The 27,333-nt window shown below is 39.0% G+C and overlaps 4 protein-coding genes across 5 annotated transcripts; 3 read left to right on the top strand and 1 right to left on the bottom strand.

Annotated features, from left to right (window-relative positions):
* Nucleotides 1-365: 365 nt before the first annotated feature.
* LOC131334902 (UTP:RNA uridylyltransferase 1) lies at nt 366-7,264 on the top strand. The gene is made up of 6 exons (XM_058370208.1): nt 366-1,820; nt 3,446-3,814; nt 4,619-4,842; nt 4,928-4,991; nt 6,432-6,628; nt 6,816-7,264. Exons 1-6 carry the CDS (start codon nt 606-608, stop codon nt 7,030-7,032), a joined length of 2,286 nt encoding a protein of 761 aa, XP_058226191.1. The 5' UTR covers nt 366-605; the 3' UTR covers nt 7,033-7,264.
* A 1,612-nt stretch (nt 7,265-8,876) lies between these two features.
* Nucleotides 8,877-11,514, top strand: LOC131334903 (glyoxylate/hydroxypyruvate reductase HPR3-like). Its single transcript, XM_058370209.1, has 2 exons — nt 8,877-9,477; nt 10,974-11,514. The coding sequence occupies exons 1-2, from the start codon at nt 8,995-8,997 to the stop codon at nt 11,496-11,498; spliced, it is 1,008 nt and encodes a 335-aa protein (XP_058226192.1). The 5' UTR covers nt 8,877-8,994; the 3' UTR covers nt 11,499-11,514.
* A 2,654-nt stretch (nt 11,515-14,168) lies between these two features.
* Nucleotides 14,169-17,217, top strand: LOC131334904 (glyoxylate/hydroxypyruvate reductase HPR3-like). The gene is made up of 2 exons (XM_058370210.1): nt 14,169-14,748; nt 16,105-17,217. The coding sequence occupies exons 1-2, from the start codon at nt 14,290-14,292 to the stop codon at nt 16,627-16,629; spliced, it is 984 nt and encodes a 327-aa protein (XP_058226193.1). The 5' UTR covers nt 14,169-14,289; the 3' UTR covers nt 16,630-17,217.
* Nucleotides 17,218-23,163: 5,946 nt separating this feature from the next.
* On the bottom strand, nt 23,164-25,461 carry LOC131333046 (gibberellin 20 oxidase 1-D-like). 2 transcript variants are annotated; one of them, XM_058367356.1, is made up of 4 exons: nt 24,849-25,461; nt 24,100-24,421; nt 23,227-23,543; nt 23,164-23,181 (listed from the first exon to the last, which is right to left on the bottom strand). In XM_058367356.1, the coding sequence occupies exons 1-3, from the start codon at nt 25,367-25,369 to the stop codon at nt 23,256-23,258; spliced, it is 1,131 nt and encodes a 376-aa protein (XP_058223339.1). In that variant the 5' UTR covers nt 25,370-25,461; the 3' UTR covers nt 23,164-23,181; nt 23,227-23,255. The 2 variants fall into 2 exon arrangements, with proteins under 2 accessions (XP_058223339.1, XP_058223340.1); XM_058367357.1 differs by having other exon boundaries at nt 24,100-24,418.
* Nucleotides 25,462-27,333: the final 1,872 nt, after the last annotated feature.

Here is a 27,333-nt window from a genome sequence, read left to right as displayed (position 1 = left end):
ATGGAGCAAAACTTTGTTGTTAGTAAATCAAAACTCGTCATCCCTTTTAAGTAAAATTATGAAAATTTATCAATGCTTGCTATATATAATGCGATTTTGTTTTTAAATAAGAAAAGAGTGCAAAAGTAAAAGGCATTTATAACAAAAAATATTTTCAACTTTTTTCTTTTTCCAAGAAAAGAAAGAATTCAATAGAAATGATAAAAAAATCGCTAAGAACAAAAAAATGTGAATGACGAAACAATCAAAAATTTTGTTAGTCAATTTTTTTGAAGAACCCAACAAGGCAACAAGGTGGATATCGTTTCAAAATTCTCTCGACTTTTTATCAAAATTTCCCTAAATTTGAAACAATTTGCTGCTATAGCTTCGGAAATGAATGTAGTTTTGATCCAAAGAAAAAGTAAAAGAAAAATGCTTTTGGAGATGAAAACTGAAGTTGGATCCAACCAAATTCCAAATTCCAATCTATCAACCAACAGTTGGTCAGCCAAGACTCTCTCTCTCTCTCTATCTCTCTCTCTACTATCACTATGCATACATACGCGCACATATGAGTTTCTCTCTCTAAGTAGCGCCTCTACTCGCCTCACTCCTCAGCAGTCATGATCGGCGGCGGGGGCGACAACTCAACGCAGCCGTCTCCGCCGTCAGCCAACGGCGGAGAGTTCCTCCTCCAGTTGCTGCGTAACCCCACACCTCAACCGCCACCACCGACGCAACCACCAGCGGCCCAAATTCTCTCCCATGACCCGGCCGTCGCTGCCGTGGGACCCACCCTCCCTTACCCGCCCTTCCCATCCAACGGTCGCGATATTCGGCCTCCCTTCGCCCCTCACAACTACTTCCCACAGGGTTTTCTCCAAAACCCTAACCCTAACCCTAACCTAAACCCTAATCACAGTTGGTCTGAGTTCAATCGCAACCACCAGCAGAATTTCCAATTCAACCCCCAGTCCTTAGCCGACGACATCAGACAAAAGATAGGGTTTTTGGGTCCCACTCCAAGACCAGACTTAACCCATCAACACGAACAAAACCTCATGTTTGGCTCCTTGCCTTGCAAAATCCAAAGCCAAGAGAGTGCAAAAGCTAGAGAAACAGTTGAAGGGAACAGGCCATTGAATTTCGATTACAACAGGAATTCTCCTAGTTTTAATCAAAACCCCGGGGAAAACTCGCGTAATTTTCAGAATCGAGAGCGAGAGCGAAGGGACAGTGGCAGTGGGGGGTGGGGGAGGCATCAGCAGATTGGGCCCTCACAAGGAGTGAGGCGTCCCCCACCCGGGTTTCCCAGCAAACCAAGTAGTTATGGGAATTGGGATTCGGGAAATAGGAGTTTTGAGAATAATGTGGATAAGAAGGGAAAGAGCGGGTTTGGTGAAGTGAGCCATAGGGGGCCCAGGGGTGCTATGTCAAACCACGAGGATGAGAGGGAAAAAAGATTATTGCCCGAACATGGAAGAAATCACGGTGATACTGGGGTACTGGTCGGACATGGGAAGAACCGCGGTGATACTAGGGTGTTCGAACGGAGATTAAGCAGGCAGCTTGATAGTCCTGGCCCACCAGGGGGGAGTAGTCTTCACTCAGTTTCGGCATCTGACATTGAAGAGTCTCTGGCAGTGTTGCATTGTGAGGTTGGAGAAAATGGAGTAAAACCTGGGTATAGGTTGCGAGATGACACGAGGAGGGACGGTGGTGGACCAGTTGGAAGTGTATTAGATGGTCGTTTGGATGAAGAGTTTGGTTCTTTAGTATTAGAGGATGGGTCTGACGAGAAGAATAACCGGAAGGGGCATCGTAGTTTTCGTGAGAAGGTAATAAACTTTAAACTTTGGGTTTTATTGCTTTTACCCCTGTAGTTACCCTTACTTCTTGATACAAACGTCATGAATTAGTTCCACGTTACAGGTAAGTAGGTAACCTTAGTTCAATTTGGAATGATGTTGCAAATATCGAGTTTTTAGGGTAGGAAACCTTATATGAAAGCTACAAAAGAGGTGTTACAAGCCGAGCCGTACTGGAGGCTTTTGTTCAGAATGGCTGCGGTTGTTTGTTATACTTGGTTGAATTGATGGTTGTATATTTGTGGAGGTCTTCTACAATTTTACAAGCAACTGTTATTTCTTCTTTTGGTCTGTCATTAATAACAGGACTAGTCTGAAAATTATAGATAAATGCTGGTTAAGAGTTCTACTAAAACCATGAAGAGTTTCTCGGTTCGTTAGTATTAGAGGATGGGTCTGACGAGAAGAACAACCAAAAAGCGCATCAGAGTTCCCCAGATATGGTAATAGATGTACACTTTGGGTCTTATTGCGTTTAGTCTTGTGGTTACCCTAGTGTTAGATTTCTGATAATTAGTTTCACATCAGAGGCAACAGTAGTTCAATGTGGAATGCTGTTGCAAACCTCGTGCTTTGATTAAGGGAAGGAAAAACTTACTTAAAAGCAAAGATACTTCCAGATATTCTCTCAAATTCAATAGTGTTCTATTGGAGGTTTCTGTTCAGACTGGCCCACAGTTCTTTGCTATACATCATCAAATAGATTGTGCAACATTAATGGAGGTCTTCTAGAATTACCCAAGAAACTGTTATTTCTTTGTTTGGTCCTGTGATTAATAGGTGGGCTATATTTTGTAGAAGGGATATAATAAATGCTCATAAAAGGGTCTAATAAAAATGATGAAATGGAGGAGGTTGTAATATCTTGGATCTATGGCTCCGCCAGCTTGTGCAAAACTTGCAAGTGGCTTGCAGTATGTGCACATAATATTAGGGGATTCAATTCCGCATCAATGTGGAAAAGTTCTCAAGCAGTTGGGGATGTTCACTGGTTAGAAATGGATTTGTTCTCTATTTGGGTATAAAAGGGAACCAGGCATACCCTTGCTTTTTCTCGTGTGATACACGGTCACACCAAGGAATATGCCCATGGCCTCTGTCATGAGAAGCAATTGGCAGGAGAGGCCATGGGCAGGAGACTCAACCAAATTTCAAACAATCCTTCCTGGCTTGATTGATGTAGTAGACCCAAGGTTTATGTTGGATCGTAGTCTTTACCATCATTTGGTAGGTGTAGCTATACAAATTACATTGATGTGTGTTATCAGAGAGACTCAGACACCCACAGGCCCCACATGTGTCTTGGAATTCTGCAATTCTCCCCATTGCACTTGTGGCCTTATTCACACACACGTGTCTTGCAATTCCCCATTATACTTGTGGCCTTTCAAGTTGGGGTCCTTTCCCGACCTCTCAAGTGTTCTAGTTAGGAATTACATAAATTCTCAGCAGATATCCTTGACCTGAAGAACATAAAGTTTCTGTAAATAGATACGTGGGTGCTGCCTGCTTGTGGGCATCTAAATTTTCTGTACAATCGTGGACTTGACCGAATTATATAGCTTTAGGGATTGAGCTTTGCTTTGCGTGATCAGGATCATAGATCAGATACCAGAGGGAAAAGGCTGCTTAACCAGAAGGGGAGGAACTTCAAAAGCCGCACTGCATGTCGTAATGATATAAACAGGCTAAATGCCCCTTTCCTTGCCATTTATGAGTCCTTAATACCGCCAGAGGAAGAAAAGGGGAAGCAAAAACAGCTGATGACATTATTGGAGAAGCTTGTTAGCAAAGAATGGCCTGAAGCTCGTTTGTATCTTTATGGATCATGTGCCAACTCCTTTGGGGTTTCAAAAAGTGACGTTGATGTTTGCATGACTTTCGAGGATCCAGATGTTAACAAGCCTGAGGTTTTGTTGAAGCTGGCAGAAATACTGGAGTCAGATAATCTTCAGAATGTGCAGGTAAACGATCTAACCTTCTCGCATTTCTGCAGTGTCTCGACTGTTATTGTCATGTTAAGTTACTAAAAAGGTATGAAATGTGTGATGCCATCACTATTACTGAGCTGTTATTTTTTACTCTCGTTAAGACTTCAATGTGCAGACAAAAATGAAGATAAAAATTTATGAAAAAGTAAAAGGTGTTGCTTTAAATAATGGCCCCTTTTTTGCTGAAATGAGGAGAATAACCCTGGACCCTGGATCAGTTTTATACTCTCTCTCTCTTTCTCTCTCTCTCTCTCTCTCTCTCTCTCTCTCAAGATGATGGAAACAATTAGGGGCAACATTCTTTTATATAATTATTTACTTATCAAAAAAAAAAAAAAAAAACTTAGGGCCATCATTACTACCGGCATTGCCACCAAGCCTTTTCTCTTTTACCAGTGGCATTGCTCCTACCCTAATAATTAGCACCATTTACAGTGTATTTTATTGCATGGCTTTCTTTCTTTAACCTTTGATTCCTTTAAGTTTTTGTAATATGCTGGTTGGACCAGAGAAAGGCTAAACTACTTATATGAATTTCCTTCAACTGATCCATGAACTTGCACGGCAATTGCCATGTTTCGAAACTGTTGAGTGTCAAGCATAGCTCCACCGAGCACATGAAAAGGAGTCTAGTCTGCATGGACGTGGATTTTGTTTCGTAACACAATAGTTCTTTTCCTGATTGTTTTTGTGTTGTACATAGACACTCGAATTTTATCTTATCCATTATGGAATCATGTCAAGTTTCTCAAGGGTTTTAGTATCATCTGTATACAGGCTCTGACACGTGCTCGGGTTCCGATAGTGAAGCTTATGGACCCAGCCACTGGAATATCTTGTGATATATGCATTAATAATGTTTTGGCTGTTGTAAATACAAAGCTTCTGAGGGACTATGCTAAAATAGACGTGAGACTGCGGCAGTTGGTTTTCATTGTGAAACACTGGGCAAAATCAAGAGGAGTTAATGAAACTTACCAAGGAACACTGTCTAGCTATGCGTGAGTTATGGCTTGAATGGTATTTCATAGGTGTTTATTTCCTTGTCTAAAATCTCAGTTGCTAATAACTTTGAAAGCTTTACAGGTACGTCTTGATGTGCATTCATTTCTTACAACAGCGTCAACCTGCTATACTGCCATGCTTACAGGTGTGTGCCATTTTTTGCCTCTTGAATTTAAAGCTTGATAATCATAATGGATGCAATTGAGGGGTTCTTTGTTTTGTTTTGATGATGGTTTTATTGGTCCTTATATTGTAGAGTATTTGATTGCTTTTCTTCGAGGGAGGGAGTTTTTTGTACTAGTATTATTATGACAAACTGTTGGTCTTGCATCAAATTTGTGGTATGGATCAGCTTTAGGATGTACACCCTCCATTCCTTGTTGTTGGTCCCTCTTGGGAGTTCCAACTTTTTATGGAGACATGTAATGATTGCACTTACATTCAAGGTACTGACTCGAGAAAATTTTAGTGAAGTGAAATAAAGGAGTAGGAAAAGTATCTTCCTGCACGTGTTCATTTGATAAAGGAAAATTGTGGGAAAGTTAAAAAGCGATAGTTTAATTGGCTAGGAAACTAGTAAAATACAAAATTGTGTAGAAAATTTTTTTTTTTTTTTTTGCTAGATGAGTTTTGAAGGAAAACTATTCTAGAGGGGAAGTTAGAGATGTGGGTCTTACAACTTTCTTGCTATCTGGACGCCCAAAAAATGCAGGAGACAAGCCATTCCCATACTTTTCTTTCTTTTCCTTGCAATTGGACGGGGCCTTATGAGGATAATGGAGGATTAGGATGGAAGTTAAAATTAAAGCTGTCATTTCATGTAATGACCGTCTGCAATTGGCCCTTTTTTTGCCAATCGATAGGAGAGAGCATTACATCATGTATGAATTACAAAGTTCAAATCATGGACACTACATCAATTGTGTGAGAGTCCACGAGATAATCATGTCCAACAACTCAACAAACAAGATAAATAAGCTCATTAAATGGACCATAATCATTATAAGCCAAACCCAACTACAAGTCCCAACTACAAGTTCCATTTGGGGGAGAAATAATCCCAACATATACAAAGGGAAGAACACCCACGCGCAGGTGAAGAGACTCGAACTCCTGACTTCCTAGTGCGATGTAAGAGTCCTGGCCAACTGAGCTAGCCCCAGTTGGTTGTCTGCAATCGGTTGAAGTCACTGAACATTATTCGTTCATTGTTTCCCATATATGATAATGCATTTCCATGAGTTGCGCATCACCTATCTAATGCCTATCTAGATTGTAATTGGTTTATCCATATTTATGCACTTTCGCAAGGTGCAAGTCTCTGATGCCCACTTCACTCAAAAGTTAATCATTCACTGAGCTCAATCGATGCTATCGTTAGGAGGTGTTCGTCTATAACATTTTACTCTTTCTCTACTCTACCCCCTCATGCAATAGATACCCTTTTGTGGCCCTACAGGCGCATAACTACTATAATATTTTATTTTATCCCTTCCAATGCCGTTTGTGCATCTCATGAATTGTTCTTGCATTGATATATTTGGCTCCTTTCCCTAATTCATGCTGCATTTTTGTGCTTTGCCAGGGAATGGAGAGAACGTATGCTGTTACTGTTGACGATATTGAATGTGCTTATTTTGATCAAGTTGACAAACTCTCTGGTTTTGGATCACGTAATGGCGAAAGTATTTCTCAATTGGTGTGGGCATTTTTCAATTACTGGGCTTATTGTCACGACTACACGAACAATGTTATATCTATTCGAACTGGAAGCATAATCAGGTGAGTAGACGCTTTATATTAGTACATGGAAATGCACTTCTGAAAAATTATAGGTGAACTGAATAAATTGATCGAGTGGCAGATCATCATGTTATGCGATGTAACATGTTTGGTCAGTCAGAAAATACGTGCATCAGTTTGAGCCTTCACTTTATTTTACTTTCGTCTCTGTTGCCTATTTACACAGCAAGAGAGCTAAAGACTGGACTAGGAGGGTTGGAAACGACCGTCATTTGATATGCATAGAGGATCCCTTTGAGACTTCTCACGATCTGGGTCGAGTGGTGGACAGGAATAGCATTGGAGTCCTTAGGGAGGAATTCGAAAGAGCTGCAGAAATCATGATGAATGATCCCAATCCTTGTGTAACACTCTTTGAGCCGTATGTATCTATGTCTAGTTGACTTGCTCTTTGTTTCAGAACAATGTGGTTTGTATTTATGTTGGGTATTCGCAGTGTTGCTTTCCCAGCTAACGCTATCATCGTCATTTGTTTTTGTTGCTTTCGTTTTTGGTACGTAGAATCTTACGGAGTATATATAGAGATTTCAGTTTTGACTTGATTTTGAGGTACGGGTTGTAAAGAAGTGTTTATAAGTTATTTCTTGATGTAATTCTAGTAATATTTTATTTTTAGTGTTCTGCCCTAGAATTTCTTGTTCTCACGTTCGAATTTGAAGAGCTTTTAAGAACTTCGTGGTTTATCTCCCATTTTCGGTGAAGATTTGCGAGATTGAAGCTTGAGCATGTGTAGCTTATTTGATTGGAGATTAACATTTTGCAACCTTTTCAAGTTAGTTTTTGACAAACCACCATGGCCAACTCAGTTGTTCAGGACTTTTGTATCTCACTAAGAGGTCAGGAGTTCGAATCTTAACACTTGGGTGCGAGTGTTCTCCCTTATAGGGGCTTATCATTTCTTTCTTGTTTCTATCCTATAATGGCTTATGTCTTATATTGGTTGACTTGTTGGGCTTGGTTGTTTTGTAGGTTCTCACAATTGATGTAGTGTTCCGGATTTGTATTTTTTACTTTATATATGATGTAAGAGCATCTCCAGCCCTGACCCATTTTAAGACTCAAATTTAAAAATGGAGCAAAAATTACAAAAATCTCTCTCCAATCTTTGACTCAAATCTTTTCCTATTTTGGGTTTTACCCATTTTTTTGCCCAAATTTGAGACAACTTTTGCTTTGACCCATTTCTCCAACGGCTAGTTAGAGAGAGAGAGAGAGAAAGAGGGAGATGTGTAAAATTTGGATTTGATGGTTGGAAATGTATCTACCCAAAATGGGGTTTTACCCAAAATTTGACTCAAATTTGAGGAAAAATATGGATGAAGGCTGGAGATGCTCTAAATGATTAGTTTTTGTCAATTTTATGAAAAAATTTCGTCTGCCATCTTTACATTGTGTTTTTTAGTCTAGTAATGAGGGGTTAGTTCAATGGTGGGAAAAGTCCAGGTTTTTTTTGATGTTCAAAAAAACAAACAAAAAGTCCAGGTTCGAGTTCTTATAAACCCTTACTGGGACTAAACATGTTTCTAATACTATCCACACTCCTTTTGGGGAATTTGAAGGGAGTATAAAAAGATTTCCTCTTCCTTGTTTGATTTAAAATTTCAAAAGACGAGGAAAAATAACAGTAGAAATTAATTCTTATATTGTACTTTGTTTTCTTGAGGGTTCCTTGAAAATTCTTTCCTTTCATGTAAACTAAAAAGTAAACAATTTCACCAATTTCTCTCGTGCCTTTTTTAGTCTATTTTCTCTTATTTTTCTTTCCTTTCTTTTTTAACAAGGGGATTTCCATTTTTTAAAGCTAGGGGACGAGAAAAACTATTTCATGGAGCTTCTGTGAATAGTGGTTTACCGAGGTGAATCGAGTCCGTCCAAAGTATATTGGACGGTCCGAATTTCAATGAAACTCTTTCCTAAAACAGTTTCATTATAATATAGACTGTCCAATGCCGAAACGGACAATTGAGAAAATTAGCTCTTTATAGCGGCTTCGTGAATAAATCATACCCATTATCCACGAGAAAATTTTCGGTGCTAAGTGGATACATCTTACGTTGTGCCCGCTCGGCACATCCGGGCCGTCAATGCAATTTTGGACGACTCGAATTAGGAAAGAGAAAAATGAAAGAAAGAGTGGTGAAGTAAAAGGAGAAAGAGAGTTTCCATATGGACCATCTTAAACTGCAATGGACGACTTGATGTACCGATCAGATACCACGTGGTACCCTGCCACTAAAAAGTTCTTCATTGCCCACGCTCCTTTTTGTTGAGATTTGCAATGTGTTCCAGTCGCGAAGAACACTAATCTGCTCCAGTTCCGATTCTCTCAACTCCTCACCAAATCCATGGCCTACCGAAGCCACCCACAACCCCTAAACCTCGCAACCAAACACCAGCAGCTCCCCAAGGTTCTGATCATCCGGCCACCGATGGCTTTCAAGTCAGTCGAAACCGAATTTTCGCAGAAATTCCACCTAGTGAAAGCATGGGAATCCCCACTTCCCCTCGACCAATTCCTCGCCGCTCACGCGCACGACGTACGGGCCATGATAGCCAGCGGCGTCACTCCGGTGAACCCCGACGTCCTCCGCCACCTCCCGTCGCTCCGGTGCATCGTCACCTCCAGCGCCGGTATCGACCAGATCGACTTGCCGGAGTGCCGCCGCCGCGGGATTGTTGTTGCCAACGCCGGCGCGGTGTTCTCCGAAGACGTTGCCGATACGGCGGTGGCCTTGTTGATCGATGTTTTGAGGAGAGTCGTGGCTGCTGATAGGTACGTTCGCGGTGGGAATTGGCTTGTTAAGGGTGACTATCCTCTTGGATCCAAGGTCATCTCTCTCTCTCTCTCTCTCTCTCACACACCCACACACACACACACACACATTTCAGCTACAAAAAGTCTACATACCCAACTTTAAAACACGACTGCATCTGGGACGCTTGAACGCCACATACATGGAGCGGTTCGGAACGCGCAGTTGTGTTTTAAAGTTGTGTTGGTGGGCTAACTATTCTAACGTAACAAACAACCTAATGAGTCCAGTGAAAAAATTAGTGCATTGCATTTGAGAGCTATTACTGTTCTAGAGTACTATTTATCCTTGTTTATGCTTCAATAAACTATAGCGGCTTATAATGTTTATGAATAAATTTCACTGAAGGAATGCATATTGAGTTGATAGCTTACTTTTATTACAGACAGGCGCGGAGCCATGATTTGCATTCTAGGGGGGCCAAATAGAACCCATACAAAACAAAATCTTACAATAGTACTCACTCCATCGCGCAGGGATAGTCTATTCTGAGAAGACGTGCTGTGCAGTTAGGTTTTTAAATTTAAGACATGAAACTAAAGTTCTCAGTTAGTTCTTTTATTTGGTGTCAAGAAATTTTAAAAATTATGCACGAAAGTACTTCAGTTTTTTATCCGAAACTTGCACGTCTATTCACAACAAACTATCTTTGTGGGACAGAGGGAGTATACAAGAGTAAAATTGGTCAAGATATTTCTCTGTGGGTGAAATTTAAGTATATTTTTTCCGAGTATGTGATAAAATTGTGAAAGAATATACTCCTACCATGACTTGTAATACCACCACTACAGATAGTCTCCTACTATGATGGCATGGTTACCTTGTCCTTATCTTTCATAATTACATCAAAATTGCAGATGTTATTCTTCAGATCGGTTTCTTGTGTTTGAATAACTGTACTGACGAACGGCCATTGTAATTGTTTGATTCTGTTTACTACTGCTGACCTTGTACATTATATTGTCAACCCAAATACTTCTCAAATTTGTTTCTAATCTCAGCGATTGTGATTGGGTATTATACGCAAACTAGTGTGCAACCATATCCGTGTGCGTGCATGCACAGTTAAGATTATAGACAGCATTGTCGATGGCGGTGAGAAATTTGTGTGGCATAAACAGTCAGAGGTTTTTGTTATCATTGTAAATCCTGCACCAAAGAAGGGAAACTGTCTGTGCTGCTAGAAACTAGTTAAGTTATCAAGGATGTTTGATAATGATTTATTGAGTGTCTTGTACCTGTTTATTTGCCACGTGGCTTAGTTATGGAAGCAATGTTGGTGCTGAGGCTGGAAAAAAAAAAAAAGGAGTCGTTTGCTTCTCATATCTGATACTCTATCTTTCTACAAAAACTCGCAAACTTTGAATTCCTTTCCGAATGTGAGTATACGCAACACCATGTAAATAATGTTATTGCTAAGTCTAAGCATGATGTAGTGAGATTATTAATGATCAACGAAAACAAAAGCAGGTTTTCTTGTTCAGTGTAGTGATGGCGTTTCATGATTTCAGTTGGGGGGAAAGCGTGTTGGGATTGTTGGACTAGGAAGCATAGGCATGGAAGTTGCGAAGAGGCTTGAGGCTTTTGGCTGCACTCTCTCTTACTATTCAAGGAAGGCAAAACCATCCGTTTCCTTCCCTTTCTATTCTAATGTTTGTGAACTAGCAACAAATTGTGATATCCTTATCCTTTGCTGTGCATTGAATGACCAAACGCACCATATGATTAACAAGGAAGTCTTGTTGGCATTGGGAAAGGAGGGTGTCATTGTGAATATTGCACGTGGAGCTGTTATTGACGAGAAGGAATTAGTGCGATTTTTAGTGCAAGGAGATATTGCCGGTGCTGGTTTGGATGTGTTTGAGAATGAGCCTGAGGTTCCTCGGGAGCTATTCCCGCTGGATAATGTTGTGCTATCACCGCATCGAGCTGTCTTTACAGAGGAATCCATTAGGGACTCTGTTGACCTTATGTTGGCAAATTTGGAGGCTTTCTTCTCAAATAAACCTTTACTGTCTCCAGTTGAGAATGAGTAACAGATTGATTTTTCTATTTGCCGGTTTGTTCCCTTGCATGTTTTTGAAGTTGTGTCTTTGCCTTATGCACTTCATTTTCCTTAACGGTTGAGCAAGTTCTTATCGTGGCTCTGCAGTCATGTTTGGTTATCTGGTCCATATTTTCCGGTTACTATTGCATGTCGCGGGTTTGTTCCTTTCGTTGGCGCAGAAATGGTTCATGCAGAAACTGTATACTACTATTGATTCCCAAACTCAACTGTTTTGCTACCACACAAAGCAAATTGAAGTTGTTTATATTGACTTATGAAGCAGAAGCTATGTAGAAATGCGAATTGCAGGTAATGTAAAAGTGTTCTAAAACTCGGAAATACTCGGCGAGTACTCGGTGCCTAGCCGAGTAGAGTTAGGGCTACTCGGTGGAATTACTTGGCCAGCCGATTACTCGGCATTACTCGGCGAGTACCCGGCGAGTACCGATTACTCGGTAAAACGAGGTTACTCGGAAGTGGGGAGAAAATGGAAAAAAAACTGAAAAATGGGGTAAAACACATAATATGTTAAATTTGAAGGGTCGTTAGTGTAATTTCAGTATAGTTGTATACTTACCCTAATCGAGTGAACACGCCAATCAAGCTATTGCTGCTGTTCGAAGTTGCTGCTGTCCGAAGCGGCTGCTGCTATTCTTCTTCTTCGAGAAGAAGAGGAGGAAGAGGAGGAATAATTGACTACTAATTTTGTACTTCGTTTCATTTGGTTTGAACGTTGAACTTTGTAATTGACTATTAATTTCGTACCTGGTTTCATTTGGCTTGAACGTTAAGCTTTGCAATGGACTAGTAATTTTGTACTTAGTTTCATTTGGTTTGAACTATGAACATTGAACTTCTCATTATGCATTATGAATATCATTTGGGGAACATATAAAAAAAAATACCAAGTAATTTCTACTCGCCGAGTAATCACCGAGTACTCGGCCTACAAGGTACAAGGTGGCCGGCCGAGCGAGTACCGAGTAGCGAGTTTTAGAACATTGAATGTAATATGAGCAGTTCATCCCTTGATTGTGGTCATTGGATTCCTGTCAAAATCTAACATGATTCCCTTTGAACCTTGGGCATTCTTTTTCTCATCTCTCCTTTGGTTTCTCATCCGCGCATTTTACGTCGAGTCTAGTCTAACGAGCTCGAGTGCTCGAGGCATTTTGTAAGTGTGAAGGCAAATGATGTACTACACCGTGGGAACCTGCTGATGTTTACGTTGGTCATCAAATTAAGCAAATCGGTTTTGATTTTGTTGTTATAGCCAAAGTAGTATCATTGAGTTGAATCAGCTATCAATTGCAATACAAATAAGTATGCTTGCTGCAGAATTTTCTCTTCAAAAACTATGCATTCCATTGAAAGGGCTCTTGGAAATTTTTGTACCTGAGTAGCTATGCACCAGGTCTGTTGCTACCTAGACAGAAATTTGACCACTTCATTTATTTTTGTCATTTCTTTGTGACTTTGTTGAAACGTCGATAACTTGATACATAACTCGTAGATTGCTTTAGAGTACCTGCACTTTCGGGCTCCAGTTGGGTACATATATATATATTTTTTGGGGAGGGCATCCAGTTTGGTACTTGTGCTCCACTATTGCTGGAAACACAAATACAATTGCCGAGCATGGATGGTCCGGATGGGGCCAACACCCATGCTAGCTGTCCCCCTGGGTTCAACAAAAGGTCTTGGCCGAAAATTATAGAGTAGTACTTTGGCTATAGATTTGAATACAGATGTGTCTGGAATTGTTGGATACACGTGGTTTCAATCCAATGCACGCAAAATTCACACTGGTTTGTGTCTCGGCATCTGTGTCTAAAGCATTTTCTTAAATTATACGGGCAACCCGAGCTAGCCTGTGGCTAGAGCTACCAAACGAGCCAAGCTATTCCAGTTGAAGCTCTTGTTTGTTCGTTAAAAGTCGTTCAATATCGGTTTGTTACACAAACAAATCAAGGTTGAGTTTTTTTTTTTTGAAGCTCAATAAAGTTTCAAATCAAGCTCAAACAAGTTATAACTCGGCTCGTTCAGCTTACAATGTATAAAAAATTTGCGTTACTCGAGATCAGTTTGTGTTCGGCTCGATTAAAGCTTGTTTAAGATGGACTCATTACATGAACAAACTACAAATACAAAGTTTGATCATACTTTTAGAGCTCATTAAATTTTCAAAACTCAACCACCTGTTTGGCTCATTTATCACTCCTACCTGCATCTAAGTATATTGAGTACGAGCTGGGCTCAAGCTAGTAAGAAGTCGGGCTCGGGCAGACCTGCGTATAGTATAGCAAAACGGGCTGGACAGCGAGTACAGCCTGCCGGAACCCCGTCCGATTCTTTGTGCTGAAAACTCTTGTGTCTCTGTGTAACTGTGTTGATGATTTCTCCGGTTGTTGAATTTAAAACATAAAAAAAATCACATAATCCAATAGCCGAAAGTCCCCTCGGCAAAAAGCAGTCTATAGGGGCTGTAGGTCGGCTGATCCGGTCATCCATTTCGGTACAGATGACTGGAATTTAATCCGAACTTCTATATCGAATTATAATCCGAGTAGCTTATTTCCAATACGAACTATAATCCAAGCCGTCTATTTTGAGATGAACGATCCAGATTTACTCTACAGGTCTGTAAGCAGGGCGCCCCCTACAGAATCCCTCAGCAAAGAGACACAGAGAGGAGATCGGACACCACTATGACAAGGGTAGTCAAACTATGGCTGCAACTGAAGTACTGAAATGAACTCTCTTCTCCCTCTCCCAAAATCATGGAGAACCAGAACGCAGTGTCCGAAAACCTCCCAAAGCTGTTGATTCTACGCCCACCCCATATCATCAACCTTTTCGAAGATCAATTCTCGGACAAATTCCAACTCCTCAAGCCATGGGAATCCCCCATCCCCACCGACCAGTTCCTCGCCGCTCACTGCGCCTCCGTCGAAGCCATGCTGATTTCCGGCCTCACTCCGATCACCGCCGACGTCCTCCGCCTCCTCCCTTTGCTCCGGCTTATCTGCACCACCAGCGCCGGCCTCAATCACATCGACTTGCCTGAGTGCCGCCGCCGGGGAGTCTCCATCGCTAGCGCCGGCTCCGCGTACTCCGAGGACGTCGCGGATTTGGCGGTCGGACTGTTGATTGATGTGTTGAGGAGAGTTAGCGCTGCTAATCGGTTTGTGCGTGATGGGGTTTGGCCAATCAAAGGAGATTACCCTCTCGGTTCTAAGGTCCTCTCTCTCTCTCTCTCTCTCTACTAGACACTACGGCACAGGCGATGCGAGCGCTAATCGTGAATGTAGAAAAGAGTAAAATCTTGAATTGAGACTAGTTTGTGGTGAAATTTGGAATGAGAAAATAGAAAAGAGGGGATATTAAAATTGGGGGTTTTTTTAGGTTGTCGAAGGGTAGCTTGGAAAAAGATAAATTGATATATATACACACACATATAGAGGGGCAGAACTGTAATGGGACCGGAATATTTTTTTTTCTAGGCATTTTACCTGAAAAAGAAAAGAAATTGGTCTGGGAGGTTAGAGTAGCCAAAGGCATTGCGATTCTGATTGAGAATATTGGAAAAATCTGTTGTCATCCTATAATAGAGATAGAGTTTTGTAATCCTATAACAACTGAAAAACGACAAAATAATTATGTAAGAGCGAAGTGGAATACTTGGTAAAACTTCTTCCTACCGATTGAACAAATGATTATTCACGATTTCATATTGGCTCCAAATTAGAGATAGACTAGTTCAATGGAAATCTAATGAATCACATATTTATAATTGTATTTGGCCAAAACTATCTAAATATATAGTGAATTATACTAGAACAAACAACCATGGCCCTCCTTGGATTGAAATCTTGGCTTTGCCACTATATTATACATATGTGTTTTCTGATAATTCAGAGTCTGAGTCCCTTATGACTGTCCCATAAGACTTGATAGGATTAGAAGTTTTTGAACAGACCTTGGAAGGAGCGAATCCCTCTCAAGCATTGACCACTACTTCAACTTTTGGGGTTAAAAATACATGTTTGTTCGCGCGCGCTCTTGTATTTTATATAGACATAACACATTTTTGTACCGTGTACAGAAAAAGGTTTGGTCAGGCCCAGTTAATCATTGTAATAAAGGGTTACGGATTTTAGTAAAGCTTATATTCAATGAAATTTTTTGAAGAAGGATTGAATGCTTCTCAAATTTGTTGCTTACCTTGTGGAATCGTGATGGTTAAAAAAAGTTACTAATTGTTCCACATTTTTCATTGTAGATTTAATTCTTGTTTTGCTACAATACTTTCTGGTAAATGATTAGATGATTTTCGATGCATAGTGGAGCACTGCCCTCTCGGTAAGAAGAAGACGGAAAACAGTGGTGGTGGTATTCTGTCTTTACTGGTCTTTTAGTTCTGTCCCATGCTTGCGATTTGTTGACATTTTTGCGCCTTAATGAATGATTAGAATTCTTCCTGTGCTAAGTTAAAAGCAGCAGCATCTACTGCCAAATACTGTACTAATATTTTAGTTACTTTTCCAGAAGAAGTGTCTTCCTGTAGAGTTTAGTAATTATGGTTGATTATGCAGTTGGGAGGCAAGCGAGTTGGGATCATTGGATTAGGAAGCATTGGCTTCTTAGTTGCAAAGAGACTTGAGGCCCTTGGCTGCTCTATTTCATACAACTCAAGGAAGAAGAAACCATCTGTTCCTTTTCCGTTTTACGACAATGTTTGTGACCTTGCAACTAATTGTGACGTTCTAGTCCTTTGCTGTGCATTGACTGACCAAACCCGCCACATGATTAACAAGGAAGTCTTGTTGGCATTGGGAAAGGAAGGAGTCATCATCAATATTGCTCGGGGGGCTGTTATTGATGAGAAAGAATTAGTGCGGTGTTTGGTGGAAGGAGAAATTGCAGGAGCTGGTTTGGATGTGTTTGAGAATGAGCCACAGGTTCCTCCGGAGCTCTTTGCATTAGATAATGTTGTCATGTCACCACATCGAGCTGTGTTCACAGAGGAATCGCTTTGGGATTTATGTCAACTTATGTTAGGGAACCTGGAAGCGTTCTTCTCAAACAAACCTTTACTGTCTCCTGTTGTGGATGAATGAGTGCGTGGATTTTATGAACCAATCGCAGGTTCGTTATCACACCTTCTTGAAGAATGTTGGCTGATGCTCTATTAAGTCTTCACATATAAGATCTCGTTGTCTAGGGTTTTGGATGACAGTGTGGATCGTCTAGGGTTTTGGATGAGTTGTTTGACTTGGATTTAGTTTTTGTTGGTTTGCATCTCATAAAATGTAAGAATTCAAAGTTTAGACTAAGATTCTTTTCGAATAATCCTCTTTTCATTCTGATAATGAATCAGCTAAATACTGTAAATAAAAGGCCTAAACTAGCACACTGTTTTTCCTAATATTCGGAAAACCATGTCTACGTGCATGCAGGACGAAAAGATGGCTGCAATGGTTCCTGATGAAAGGAGGACTGGATGAAAATCTTTTGACTCCTGTATATGAAGCAATGTTTCTGATGTCTCTGTCGAGTAATTTACAAGGCAGAGTCTATTTATAAGTTATATTGAATGAATCTAATTGTGTGTCAAAATAATCTGATTACGGACGGATCCTTATTCATGTTGGTGAACAGTAAAAGATGATGTAGCATTGTTCATGGAAAGGTTTTGGTTTATACTATCGGTCTGCCTCCCTCTCATACTTTCTTGACTTGCGTGGTTTGCACAATGAAGTCGGAAGATGAGAATAGTAGAAGGTCGAACAGACAATTTCTATTTGCAGATTCAAACTGTAAAGCTGTGTACCTCTGATAACATCAGGTATGTCTCAGTATCAGAAGTTCGTGGTACATTGTGTTGATTTCTTCGGGCTTGTTCAGTTTAACTCAAAGGTATCTCTTGGGCATTCTGCAGATATTCATTAATCTGCTTAGGTAACTAATTTTCGAAAGGGCGTATGTGTGACCCTTTGGAGATATAATCTCCCATTTTGTTTCCAGTAATGATGTCACTCTTAAGATCTTAGCAGAACCTCTCCTTACGTGATCAAATTCCCTGAACCTCCCAGAATTCTGGTAGACTGAGGATCGATTGATTCGGCAATTGATCATCTTTTTTTTTCAGTTCTAAGATCTTCTTTTATGTCAATTTTCAAGAGCTATAATACTCAACTACTCATATTCCTCTGTTTAGTTGTGACGCATCAAGAAACTCAAGCTTGTAAACTATCTGGGTTGTCAAACCAGCAATACTCATACACTTGGGTCCTGTATAAGTGTGTAATTGTGAAGAAGGGCATGACGTGACAGTGGCCCGCGAATACCCCTAATTTTTAAAGAACGAGGGTCGTGGGATTATCATCACTACATGGTTTATTACTCAATAGTTTATTCCTTTTTTGGCTTCTAAACTACATCAGTACTAGATCACTTGACAGCATAAATATATATGCAATGTACATTTTGTGAAGGAGAACAAGCTTATTCAATGTGTTGGAAAAAGATCCAAAAGAGAGAATGGAAGTGGACATAGGACTGGCCTCGGAGTACCGCACGCAGTTCACTGCCACGCATTTACGAGGGGCTCATACACTTTTGGTCTTGGGTCCTGTATAAGTGTGTGATTGTGAAGGAGGGCATGACGTGACAGTGCCCCGTGAATACCCCTAATTTTTAAAGAACGAGGGTCGTGGGATTATCATCACTACATGGTTTATTACTTATTTTTGGTTGTTTCTTTTGTTCTTTATTCCCACTATTGGAAAATTGCTGTACACATAGAATAGCAATTAGAGACAATGATCGTATATGCTCTCAAGGAATTAAAAGCTCATACATTCCAGAGATTCAATTCCCTGGCTAATCCTGTCATAATCATGAGGAATTGTTCCATCTGTAGATTACTTTAGTCGGTTGGGAAGAATTTTAAAGCATTCTTTTTCTCCTTTGTCCAAAATTTCATTGTTGTTTGTGCTAATCTTTTTTGTTCCTTGTGTCTTGAGATTAGTCACCATCAATGCAATCATGGTAAGAGATTAGGTTTATCTCTTTAAGCCAAATAAAGCAATTAGCTGCGTGGACCGATTTGATTGTATGAAGTCCCCCACTAAGGCCATCCACAGTGGCATAATCAAAAACAAATTATTTTTAAAGTTAACAATATTGAGGTAAAAGATGGCTCACAATGGTATAATCAAACTTAACAACATTCTTAGAAATAATCAAATTTTGAGCTTTAGATAACCAAAACTAGCAACATTTTTCAATAATCAAAATTTGTGGATCTCACACCACATAAGTTAACTGGTTCTAAAATTTATGTACACACGTGTTTCAAATGGTATTTTCTTCTTATTTTCTTCGCCTGCTCTATATCTCATTTTCTTTAGCCACAAACTCTTTCTTTTTCTTTCCCTCCAAAAGTGAAGCTCATATCTTTCAATCATTTACAATTTAACTCATTGCACCGAATTAAGGTATTTCACTTTTTTTTTTCGTTTTTATTTTATTCTTTTTCGTTCCTCTCCTTGTGGTTGAGTACATGAAGAACCTTGCATTCTTTTACAAATTCAAGAACACATCTTTTTTTTTTTTTTAGTACATGATTTTTTTTCCAAATTCATAATATGAGGGAAGGAAGTCACCAATTTTTTCTCCAAAATTAAGAGAGAAAATCGATATATTTTTGCCAAAAAAAAAAAAACCGTAATGGAGGGAATTGATCAATGGTGGAAAACATTTGTCGCCGAATTAAGGTATTTCACTTTTTTTTCCGTTTTTATTTTATTCTTTTTTCGTTCCTCCCCCTGTGGTTGAGTACATAAAGAATCTTACATTTTTTTACAAATTAAAGAACACATCTGTTTTTTTTTTTTTTTAGTACATAATTTTTTTTCCAAATTCATAATATTAGGGAAGGAAGTCACCAATTTTTTTCCCAAAATTAAAGGAGAAAATCGATATATTTTTGCCAAAAAAAAAGTGTAATGGAGGAAAGTGATCAATGGTGGAAAACACAATGGGAGAGAGAGTGTAATTGTAGTGTATCCCTTATTTTAGTTATGGACTAGAAGTGACCATTGTGGACCTCAACATTCTTAAGCTTAGCAACCTCTTAAATGGATAATCAAAAGCTGATGTGTCAACTTTTAATTATCCATTTTTGATTATGCCACTGTGGATGGCCTAACTCGAGGGAATTTTTTGATAGTTCGGTTAGTACGTAATTAGAGCATCACCAACCACGGATGTCCAATCTTACCTGGCATATCGAGTGATTGTATGATTTGTTTCACCCCTTGATCTCCTCTCTCGCCGGTCTGACGCGGCGTATCATTCTTGGGTGGTATCGGTCTTCGCCTAACGGCATTGTGCAGCCCTGCGGCAGGAGTTTGGTGAGTTTGGTTTTGGTCTCCTGCCGGTTACACCCTTAAATGTAACCGGTTATGGCTTAAAGTCAAGTGGAGGTTTTCTGACGGTGATGCTGTGGCTTCTGGCCGTCTTGCCGGAAATGGAGTGGTGCTCTTCCGTTTCGTCCGTTTTTGCTCTGGTTTTGTTTGGTGGTGGGTGCGTGCGTGAGTGCGAAATCGATTATAGGCTTTGTCCCAATTTCGGCGATGGTCACAGCTGATGGTGGTGGCTAATGTTTTTTAAGAAATGTGAGGTGAGGTGGAGTGATATATAAGTTGAGCTTGTCATCTTTGTATGACGCTCTCCGGTATATTACTACAAGGTTTCTCTTTTTTTATCATTGCATCGTTTTGATTAATGATATGGAAACCTCTTCTTTGCCGATCAAAAAATTAATAGTAATTTATCTTTCATTACTTTACTCGCTAAAATTTCTTAAAATAATAAATTTGACATGATGAATGGAGTATGTGGACATGTTGAAAATGTCAACTTCATCATGTCAAATTACCACATAAACCCTCAAAAAAAAATTTGACATCCTCTCAAATTTAAAGCCAAGGTCGGAAATGCTCTTAGTTGACTGAATATTGTTACTTGCTTTTTTCCACAACTTTTACTTTGTGCTACATTAATTAGTTGGTATGACTGTTTGATTAGCTAGTTACTATATTGTTGGAGGTGCGGAGAGAGAGAACTTTCCAGAGCACAAAGTTGGGAGAAATTATTCAATAGTTCCGGCGCACACACGTGGTGCTCCAGATCACTCTGCACTACACATTTTTACGTAGTTCATTCATTTAGTCGTGAACTCAACAAGAATAGTAGTACTGAATAATTAGACGTTTCTTGGAGGTGCTCGTAGATGCCTTGTTAGTTTTGTTTTCTTTGGTTCTGTATCTCATTTTGGTTCATGTCAAAAAAAAAAAAAAAAAAAGAGTTGCTTAAAGGGTAACGCTCTATATCAATATTCAGGCTTACATAAAAGAAAAGAGTTAATCAAATCGTGGTCCTAAAATCACCCACAGAGGGTGACCCACTACTTCATGTTTCCATTCATTCTATTCGATCGGGTTATGTTTCTATCATAATTTTTTTTTATAACGTCAAAAGTAACATTTTATTAGGAATATGAATAGAGGAAAGATGTTAATTTCTATCATACAGTTGATTGAAGAACCTCTTTTACCCCCAATTAATGCAAAACCCTAATTGGTATTCCATTTAATGATAGGGCTAATGCTAATAGACCTCTTAAAACAAGGGCCACACCTGCCTTCTCTCTCTCCTTCGTTACCCACCAGCAATATAATAACTAAATAATCTGTGAATGCAATTTCAAAAAACTCGAAACCAACAAAAAAAAAAAAAATTGGTATATTTGACTCCAAAGTGGAAAATGGGAAGTTCGACACAAAAACAAGATAAATTTCGAAAACATGGAAAGTTCCGAAATTAGTCTAAACTTATCATGTTTTCTAAACTACTATCATTTTCGACAACATGAAATGCTTTTCGATCAGCAAATGACTACAACTTAAGAAAACTAAATTTGTTTTTGGTCAAACGGAAATATTATAGAACTACTAGCGAAACCGAGTCATACTACAAAGTATCATATTACAACCCATCCTAAACAGGATAACCAAGAACCGAACTAGGTTCTAATTAAGGTGGCCAACCCCCATGGCATCAGCAAGCAAGGACAAATTCCCTGGCCGCAAACGGAACAGCCCTATGATAAGTACAGAAGAAGAAGGAAAAAAAGAAAAGAAAAATGGCTCAACTGTGTAAGAATCATGCACGTTGTGCTTCCTCACATGAAAAGATAAAGGTAGCTTTGTTTGTAGGAGTAGACTATTTGATTGAGTGAGTTGACAATTCTTCTCGAAAGGATCTCTGTGGAAACATGGTTTTCTGCTATTGCCATTCACATTTGGAAACCACTTCAAAGGTTCCTACAAAAGCATTTTTCAAAGTTATAAGATAATAGTACTGCATACTACAACTAGGGAAACAGATTGATTTGGCGCGCAAAAGGATAGACTTTCGTCGCAGAAGATCCCACTGACTTTTAATTTTTGTTGAATGCGTGAATGCGTTAAAATCCAATCGATCTTTTCTTCGGCCAAATTGTAGTGCCTATGCTTTTAATTTATTTATTTTTGCAATTGAAATCGTGCCTATGCCTGGTTAGCTGGTATTTGTTGATGGGAATTTTCTTTGTCTCAATTTTATAGTGGTTGAAATCAGAGGGAAGAATGAGGTCCAGGTTAATTACTCATGACTTGTACTTACGAAGCCCTTATACATTTCTTTGTAGGATTTCAAAGATTTATCGCAAGATAGTCTAACCGACACATGATCTAGCTAATTAGCAAAATTAAAGACTGCATCTCCATGCAAAGAGCAAATTAATACTACTACTTTCGAAGATCCATTAATTCCTTGCATGATCCTCAGTTTTTGTAAACTTTTCAAGCTTACAACTAACTAAAATAAAAATAGAATTTTTTTTTTTTTTTTTACCTCAACGTGGCATGAGCGTGAAAGAGGGAACACGAATCCACTTTCTTTTTGTTAAAGCTAAATCACGCATTTTTGGAGTATTAATCTCTCTTTTTACTGTGCAAACAACGTGGTTATGCTGAAGACTGCAGTAAATGGAAAGTCCAACAAAAGAAATTTGGTGGAAAAAAAGCACCGTTAATTGAACGTAATTAAGTAAATTTGATTACGTTGGAGACCAAAATAAACTACTCCGATCTTATATTTCTTCTTCTTTTTTCGGGAAAATACAGGGCGTTCTGGGCCAAGTCATGCGCGTGCACCTCAGACTAATTCCTATAGTACCTTTCACACTCCCTTCCCACGCGAAGGGCTGTGGCCAAAAAGAAAAAAAAAAGTCCCACGATAGAAAAGGCAATGGAACAAACAAGGAACACATCATTTTCTTTATTCCTACAAATTGCATCTTACTAATTGTCGATGATTCTCTCCACATCACGAAGACCTCACAACCTTATTTACCAGAATAATCTCTTTCTACTCTCTCTCTCTCTCTCTCTAATAAAATTCATCGATGATTCTCTCCACATCACGAAGACCTCACAACCCTATTTACCAGAATAATCTCTTTCTACTCTCTCTCTCTCTCTCTAATAAAATTCATCGATGATTCTCTCCACATCACGAAGACCTCACAACCCTATTTACCAGAATAATCTCTTTCTACTCTCTCTCTCTCTCTCTCTCTCTCTCTCTCTAATAAAATTCCCCACTTCTCTCTCTCTCTCTCTCTCTCTCTCACTCAGTTGTTGTTGTTGTTGCTGCTGCAGTGATATTGAAGCCAGTTGGAGAAGGCATCCAGGGTTTTCATGTCTGCTCTATAATGCTTCTGAGTGAATTGAAGAAGAGAACGCCATGTGAAGTCTGGATATAACCTTGGAGTAGTAGTATTGTTAACCAATAATCCATTTGGTGGAGTTACCACCTTGTCTAGCTTTGGACACAGAAAGAAGGCCAGTGACTTCCTTGCTGTTTCATTGTTCACCACAGCTCTGTGCAAGCAACTCTTGTACATACCATTTGATAGAGCCTGCATCAAACATTTATTAATATTTTCCAAGTACTCTATCGTCAATCACTACTTCCAAGTATATATTCAGTCCCAAAAAGTATGTATATAGATTGTAATTCAAACAATTCGTACTATTTTCGATTATGATTGAAATAATAGCTTGCATGGTATATATTAATGCATGTGCTATCGGAAAACAGAAATTGGGTATCCAATGAAAAATTAGCCATAAAAGTTCTTGGAATTTATTTGGCAATGCCAAATGAGTACAAAATGTGTGTTGAGGGAAATGCATTTATTTAAAAAGTAGGTTAATGATAATGGAATAAGATGAATGCACAATGCAGCCACACTGCATACCTATATATATATAGTATAATGAAACTACTCCCATATTAATAGTGTCATCGTGAGGTATATATTGTTGGAAACGCATTGTCGTTCTCCGCGACTGTTCTAAAAACAGATCTGTTGGTACGATGTCGTCGAATATCACAAAAAGACTTAAACAAATCCTTCCTATAAACACACGGTTAGAGAAAGCGATCGAAATTACTATTCCGTACAGACTCACCATGAAAGTGTCCCCAATGTTGACCACGAAGGCTTCGGAACGGGGAGGAATTGAGTGCCATTTTCCATCGACAAACACTTGAAGCCCTCCGACGTCGTCTTGATGAAGGATGGTGAGGGACGTCGGATCACAATGGGGCCCAGTTCCAAGTATGAGATCAGGTTTCTGGCAAGGAGGGTAATAGTTTAATCTCATTATTGAGTCATTTCCTTTGAAGAAATCTCTGAAATGGGATGGGCCCACCCCTAGGCTCACTCCCAAAAGCTCCATTATCCCAAGTGACAGAGAGCTCATAGCTTCACAGTAATCTTGGAAAACCCTTCTAACATTAATTTAAAGCAACAAAAAATAAAGTTTAATTAGCCAAAAACATAGATATTCTATAATTAAGAACTGAAATTGAAAGGACCACGAACATGAGGCACCACAACAGAAAATTGATTGACGCCTCAACTGTGTTAATGCCCCAGCCCGACTACTCATATGCCGTCCGAAACCACAAGACAAGTTGGCGAGATACCAACAAAAAACAGAAAACATCAGTAGCAATTGGCAAACAATGCCCACCAAAGAGAAGCATAATATCAGACATATCCGGACTAGATAAAGACCAAGTTAAGCAAAACAAATAGAATCAAGTTAACCTTTTCGATCCTGATGTGTGTATGAGAGAGAGAGAGAGAGAGAGAGAGAGAGAGAGAGAGAGAGAGAGAGAGAGAGAGAGAGATTGGCATGCATGGTTTTCGTACCCAAATTGTGTGAAATCTTCTCCCAACTTGCTTAAGAAGTAGTCCTCAACCATATTGAAACTCCGATGATCACGATCATCACAATAACCAAAGGACAACGTTTCCTTCCACGGAAGCTTAGAAGAAAACCTGCCAGTAAAGCTACTAGCATATCCACAGTGATCCCCATTCTTTCTCTCAGCTCTCATCTTCTCCAGTAACGACATCCCGAAAAACAAATCCATGTTCTTGTGAGCTTCACTTATGAGCTCCAAACTAACTCCATGATTTATCACTTGAAAAAACCCATGCTTTTTGCACGCCTCATTGACAAGCCGAGTGGCGTTTGAAACGGCAACGGGGTCGCCAGAGAGGAAGGCGCCCATGTCGATGGGCGGGACGTGGAGTTCCGGTGGTGGATCCGGGCTGGGCTTTTCGTGGTCTGGCCATATGAATTGAGACGGGATGTTATGTTCATGTCGAAGAATAGAGGAGTCGAAAGAGATAAGGTTTGGTTGATCAACTAGGGTTTCGTCAGGCATTGGTAGAAGAAGTGGTTTGGATCAAGTAAGGGTTTTGTTTGGAGAGTTAAGGTAGAGTTTTTCTGTTCTGGTCATGGTTTCGAGAGGATATATATATATATATATATAAGAGGACTAATTATTCAATAGTCCGGGAGTACCGCTACGTGGTACTCAAATCACTTTACAACTACACATTCCTGTGGGGTTCATACACTTAGTGATAGATCCCATAAGAATGTGTGGTTGTAAAAAAATCTGGAGTACTATGTGACAGTACTTTCAAACTATTGTATATAGTGACGGTCATGTCAAATGTTGTGAGTCCCACTATCATTACATTGAATTTAATTAATGGTTGAGTTTAAGGAGTTTCCATTAATAGATATTGTATAGATTAATTTGAGGGACCTACTACAATAAATTATTTATTGTGGGACCTACTACAATTTTTGTCATCAAACTTTAAGTTGTTGGTCTCAGAAGGTCCAAGTCATCTAATTTGAGTGTGGAAAGATAGAATTTGATGCTTAATTAAGTTTAATGTTGTGGGGCTTACATGAAGAGAATGTTATTTAATACTTTCGAAAGTATAATCCCTCCTTTCACATTATATGTGGGGTCCATAAGAAGTTCATAAGTAGGTCTGATATGTTATGTGACGGAAGGAAGTATACTCCCGGAGCTCATAATAACTACCCTATATGAAGGCCGAATTCTTCAAGAACTCCCTCCGTCTCAATTCTTTAGTCCTTATCGAAAGTTCGTGCCATTTTTCAATTGATTATATTTTGCAATCTGTAATCTTTTAGGTGATTTAAAAATATCATTTAAAAGATTAAGATTTATCAAATAAAATTCATATTATATATAAAAAGTATGTAAAAATTATAATTAATTTTTTATCCGATTTAAATATGACGATGGACAAAAGAACGGGAACGGAGGGAATAGTAGTTTTTAAATATTGTGGGTTTAAACTTTAAACAATGTTTGGGTTTGTCATGTTGCTTGTGTTGTGCCTTAAGTTTGTGGGTCCTCCTATTACTAAATTAAAGTACTCTAATATATGTAGGTCCACGTCATTTATGGCTAGGTAGTGTGGGAGATAGAATTCAAGTTTAACATTGTGGGGTTACAACCCAAGATTTGCACCATAGTAATTGAATATTTGTAGGGTCCACAACACTTGTGAATCTTATTGTATTAGGAAAATATTTGTTACCCTCTTTTTTCTTGATATTGCACTCTATTTTGTCTTTTAGTGAAAATATTTTATATAAAAATTTCATTAAAACACAAAAAGTAGAATGTAAAAATCATTACCCTTATATTATGTCTATTTACTATAAGTTGTGGGTGTCAAAACATCCACGTCATTTAATGTAAGTGTGGGGGATACAATATTTTTTTTATCACCGCCATTTTCGTTTTGGATTTTGAGAGAGTAGAGAGAGAGATAGAGAAAATTTATTAGAGATTGTGCCCAAAAATTTTTAGACCCCAAAACGAATAATGTCCAAAAATCAAAGTAAAATTCTTCTTGAGTGGATTTGGACGAAAAATTGCATCAGCAAACATTTTTTTTTTCCATCTTGTAGCTACATGGTCATGAGGGGAGGGGTGTTTTCAGTAGACAATAACTTAGGGCTCATTTGTTGTTAAAAAATATTATCTTTTCACTAATCAGTAAGTTGTTGAAAAATGTCTAGTTGTTAATTTCCACTAACTAATAAATTGTAGATGTGATGCAAATTTTTTTGCTTAGTGTGAACGACTCGTCAAAAAGCAATAAGTTATAGCCCAAAATTGTTATTTGAAATGTTAGAATAAATGCATATACAAAAATATAATATCGCGATCAAATCGTGATCTTGAGATTGTGATTTGATTGTAATTAGGATGATTTTATTACATAGTTAATCAGTATGATTTTCTTTCCATAGTTAAGCTCTCTTCTCTTGTATAAATAAAGGTCTAATTGT

The sequence above is a fragment of the Rhododendron vialii genome, chromosome 7a (assembly GCF_030253575.1).
Source record: "Rhododendron vialii isolate Sample 1 chromosome 7a, ASM3025357v1".
Taxonomy (NCBI): domain Eukaryota; kingdom Viridiplantae; phylum Streptophyta; class Magnoliopsida; order Ericales; family Ericaceae; genus Rhododendron; species Rhododendron vialii.
Note: the sequence above shows the minus strand (reverse complement) of the source record. Positions and strands in the feature narration are given on the sequence as shown.

Excerpts from the sequence above, each read along its gene's own strand:
- LOC131334904 (XM_058370210.1), top strand. The coding sequence starts at position 14,290 with ATGGAGAACCAGAACGCAGTGTCCGAAAACCTCCCAAAGCTGTTGATT. Across the intron at positions 14,749-16,104 it reads ATTACCCTCTCGGTTCTAAG|TTGGGAGGCAAGCGAGTTGG; the intron begins GTCCTCTCTCTC and ends TTGATTATGCAG.
- LOC131333046 (XM_058367356.1), bottom strand. The coding sequence starts at position 25,369 with ATGCCTGACGAAACCCTAGTTGATCAACCAAACCTTATCTCTTTCGAC. Across the intron at positions 24,422-24,848 it reads GAAGATTTCACACAATTTGG|AAGGGTTTTCCAAGATTACT; the intron begins GTACGAAAACCA and ends AATTAATGTTAG. Across the intron at positions 23,544-24,099 it reads ACATTGGGGACACTTTCATG|GCTCTATCAAATGGTATGTA; the intron begins GTGAGTCTGTAC and ends TGTTTGATGCAG.
- LOC131334902 (XM_058370208.1), top strand. The coding sequence starts at position 606 with ATGATCGGCGGCGGGGGCGACAACTCAACGCAGCCGTCTCCGCCGTCA. Across the intron at positions 1,821-3,445 it reads ATCGTAGTTTTCGTGAGAAG|GATCATAGATCAGATACCAG; the intron begins GTAATAAACTTT and ends TTGCGTGATCAG. Across the intron at positions 3,815-4,618 it reads ATAATCTTCAGAATGTGCAG|GCTCTGACACGTGCTCGGGT; the intron begins GTAAACGATCTA and ends ATCTGTATACAG.
- LOC131334903 (XM_058370209.1), top strand. The coding sequence starts at position 8,995 with ATGGCCTACCGAAGCCACCCACAACCCCTAAACCTCGCAACCAAACAC. Across the intron at positions 9,478-10,973 it reads ACTATCCTCTTGGATCCAAG|TTGGGGGGAAAGCGTGTTGG; the intron begins GTCATCTCTCTC and ends TCATGATTTCAG.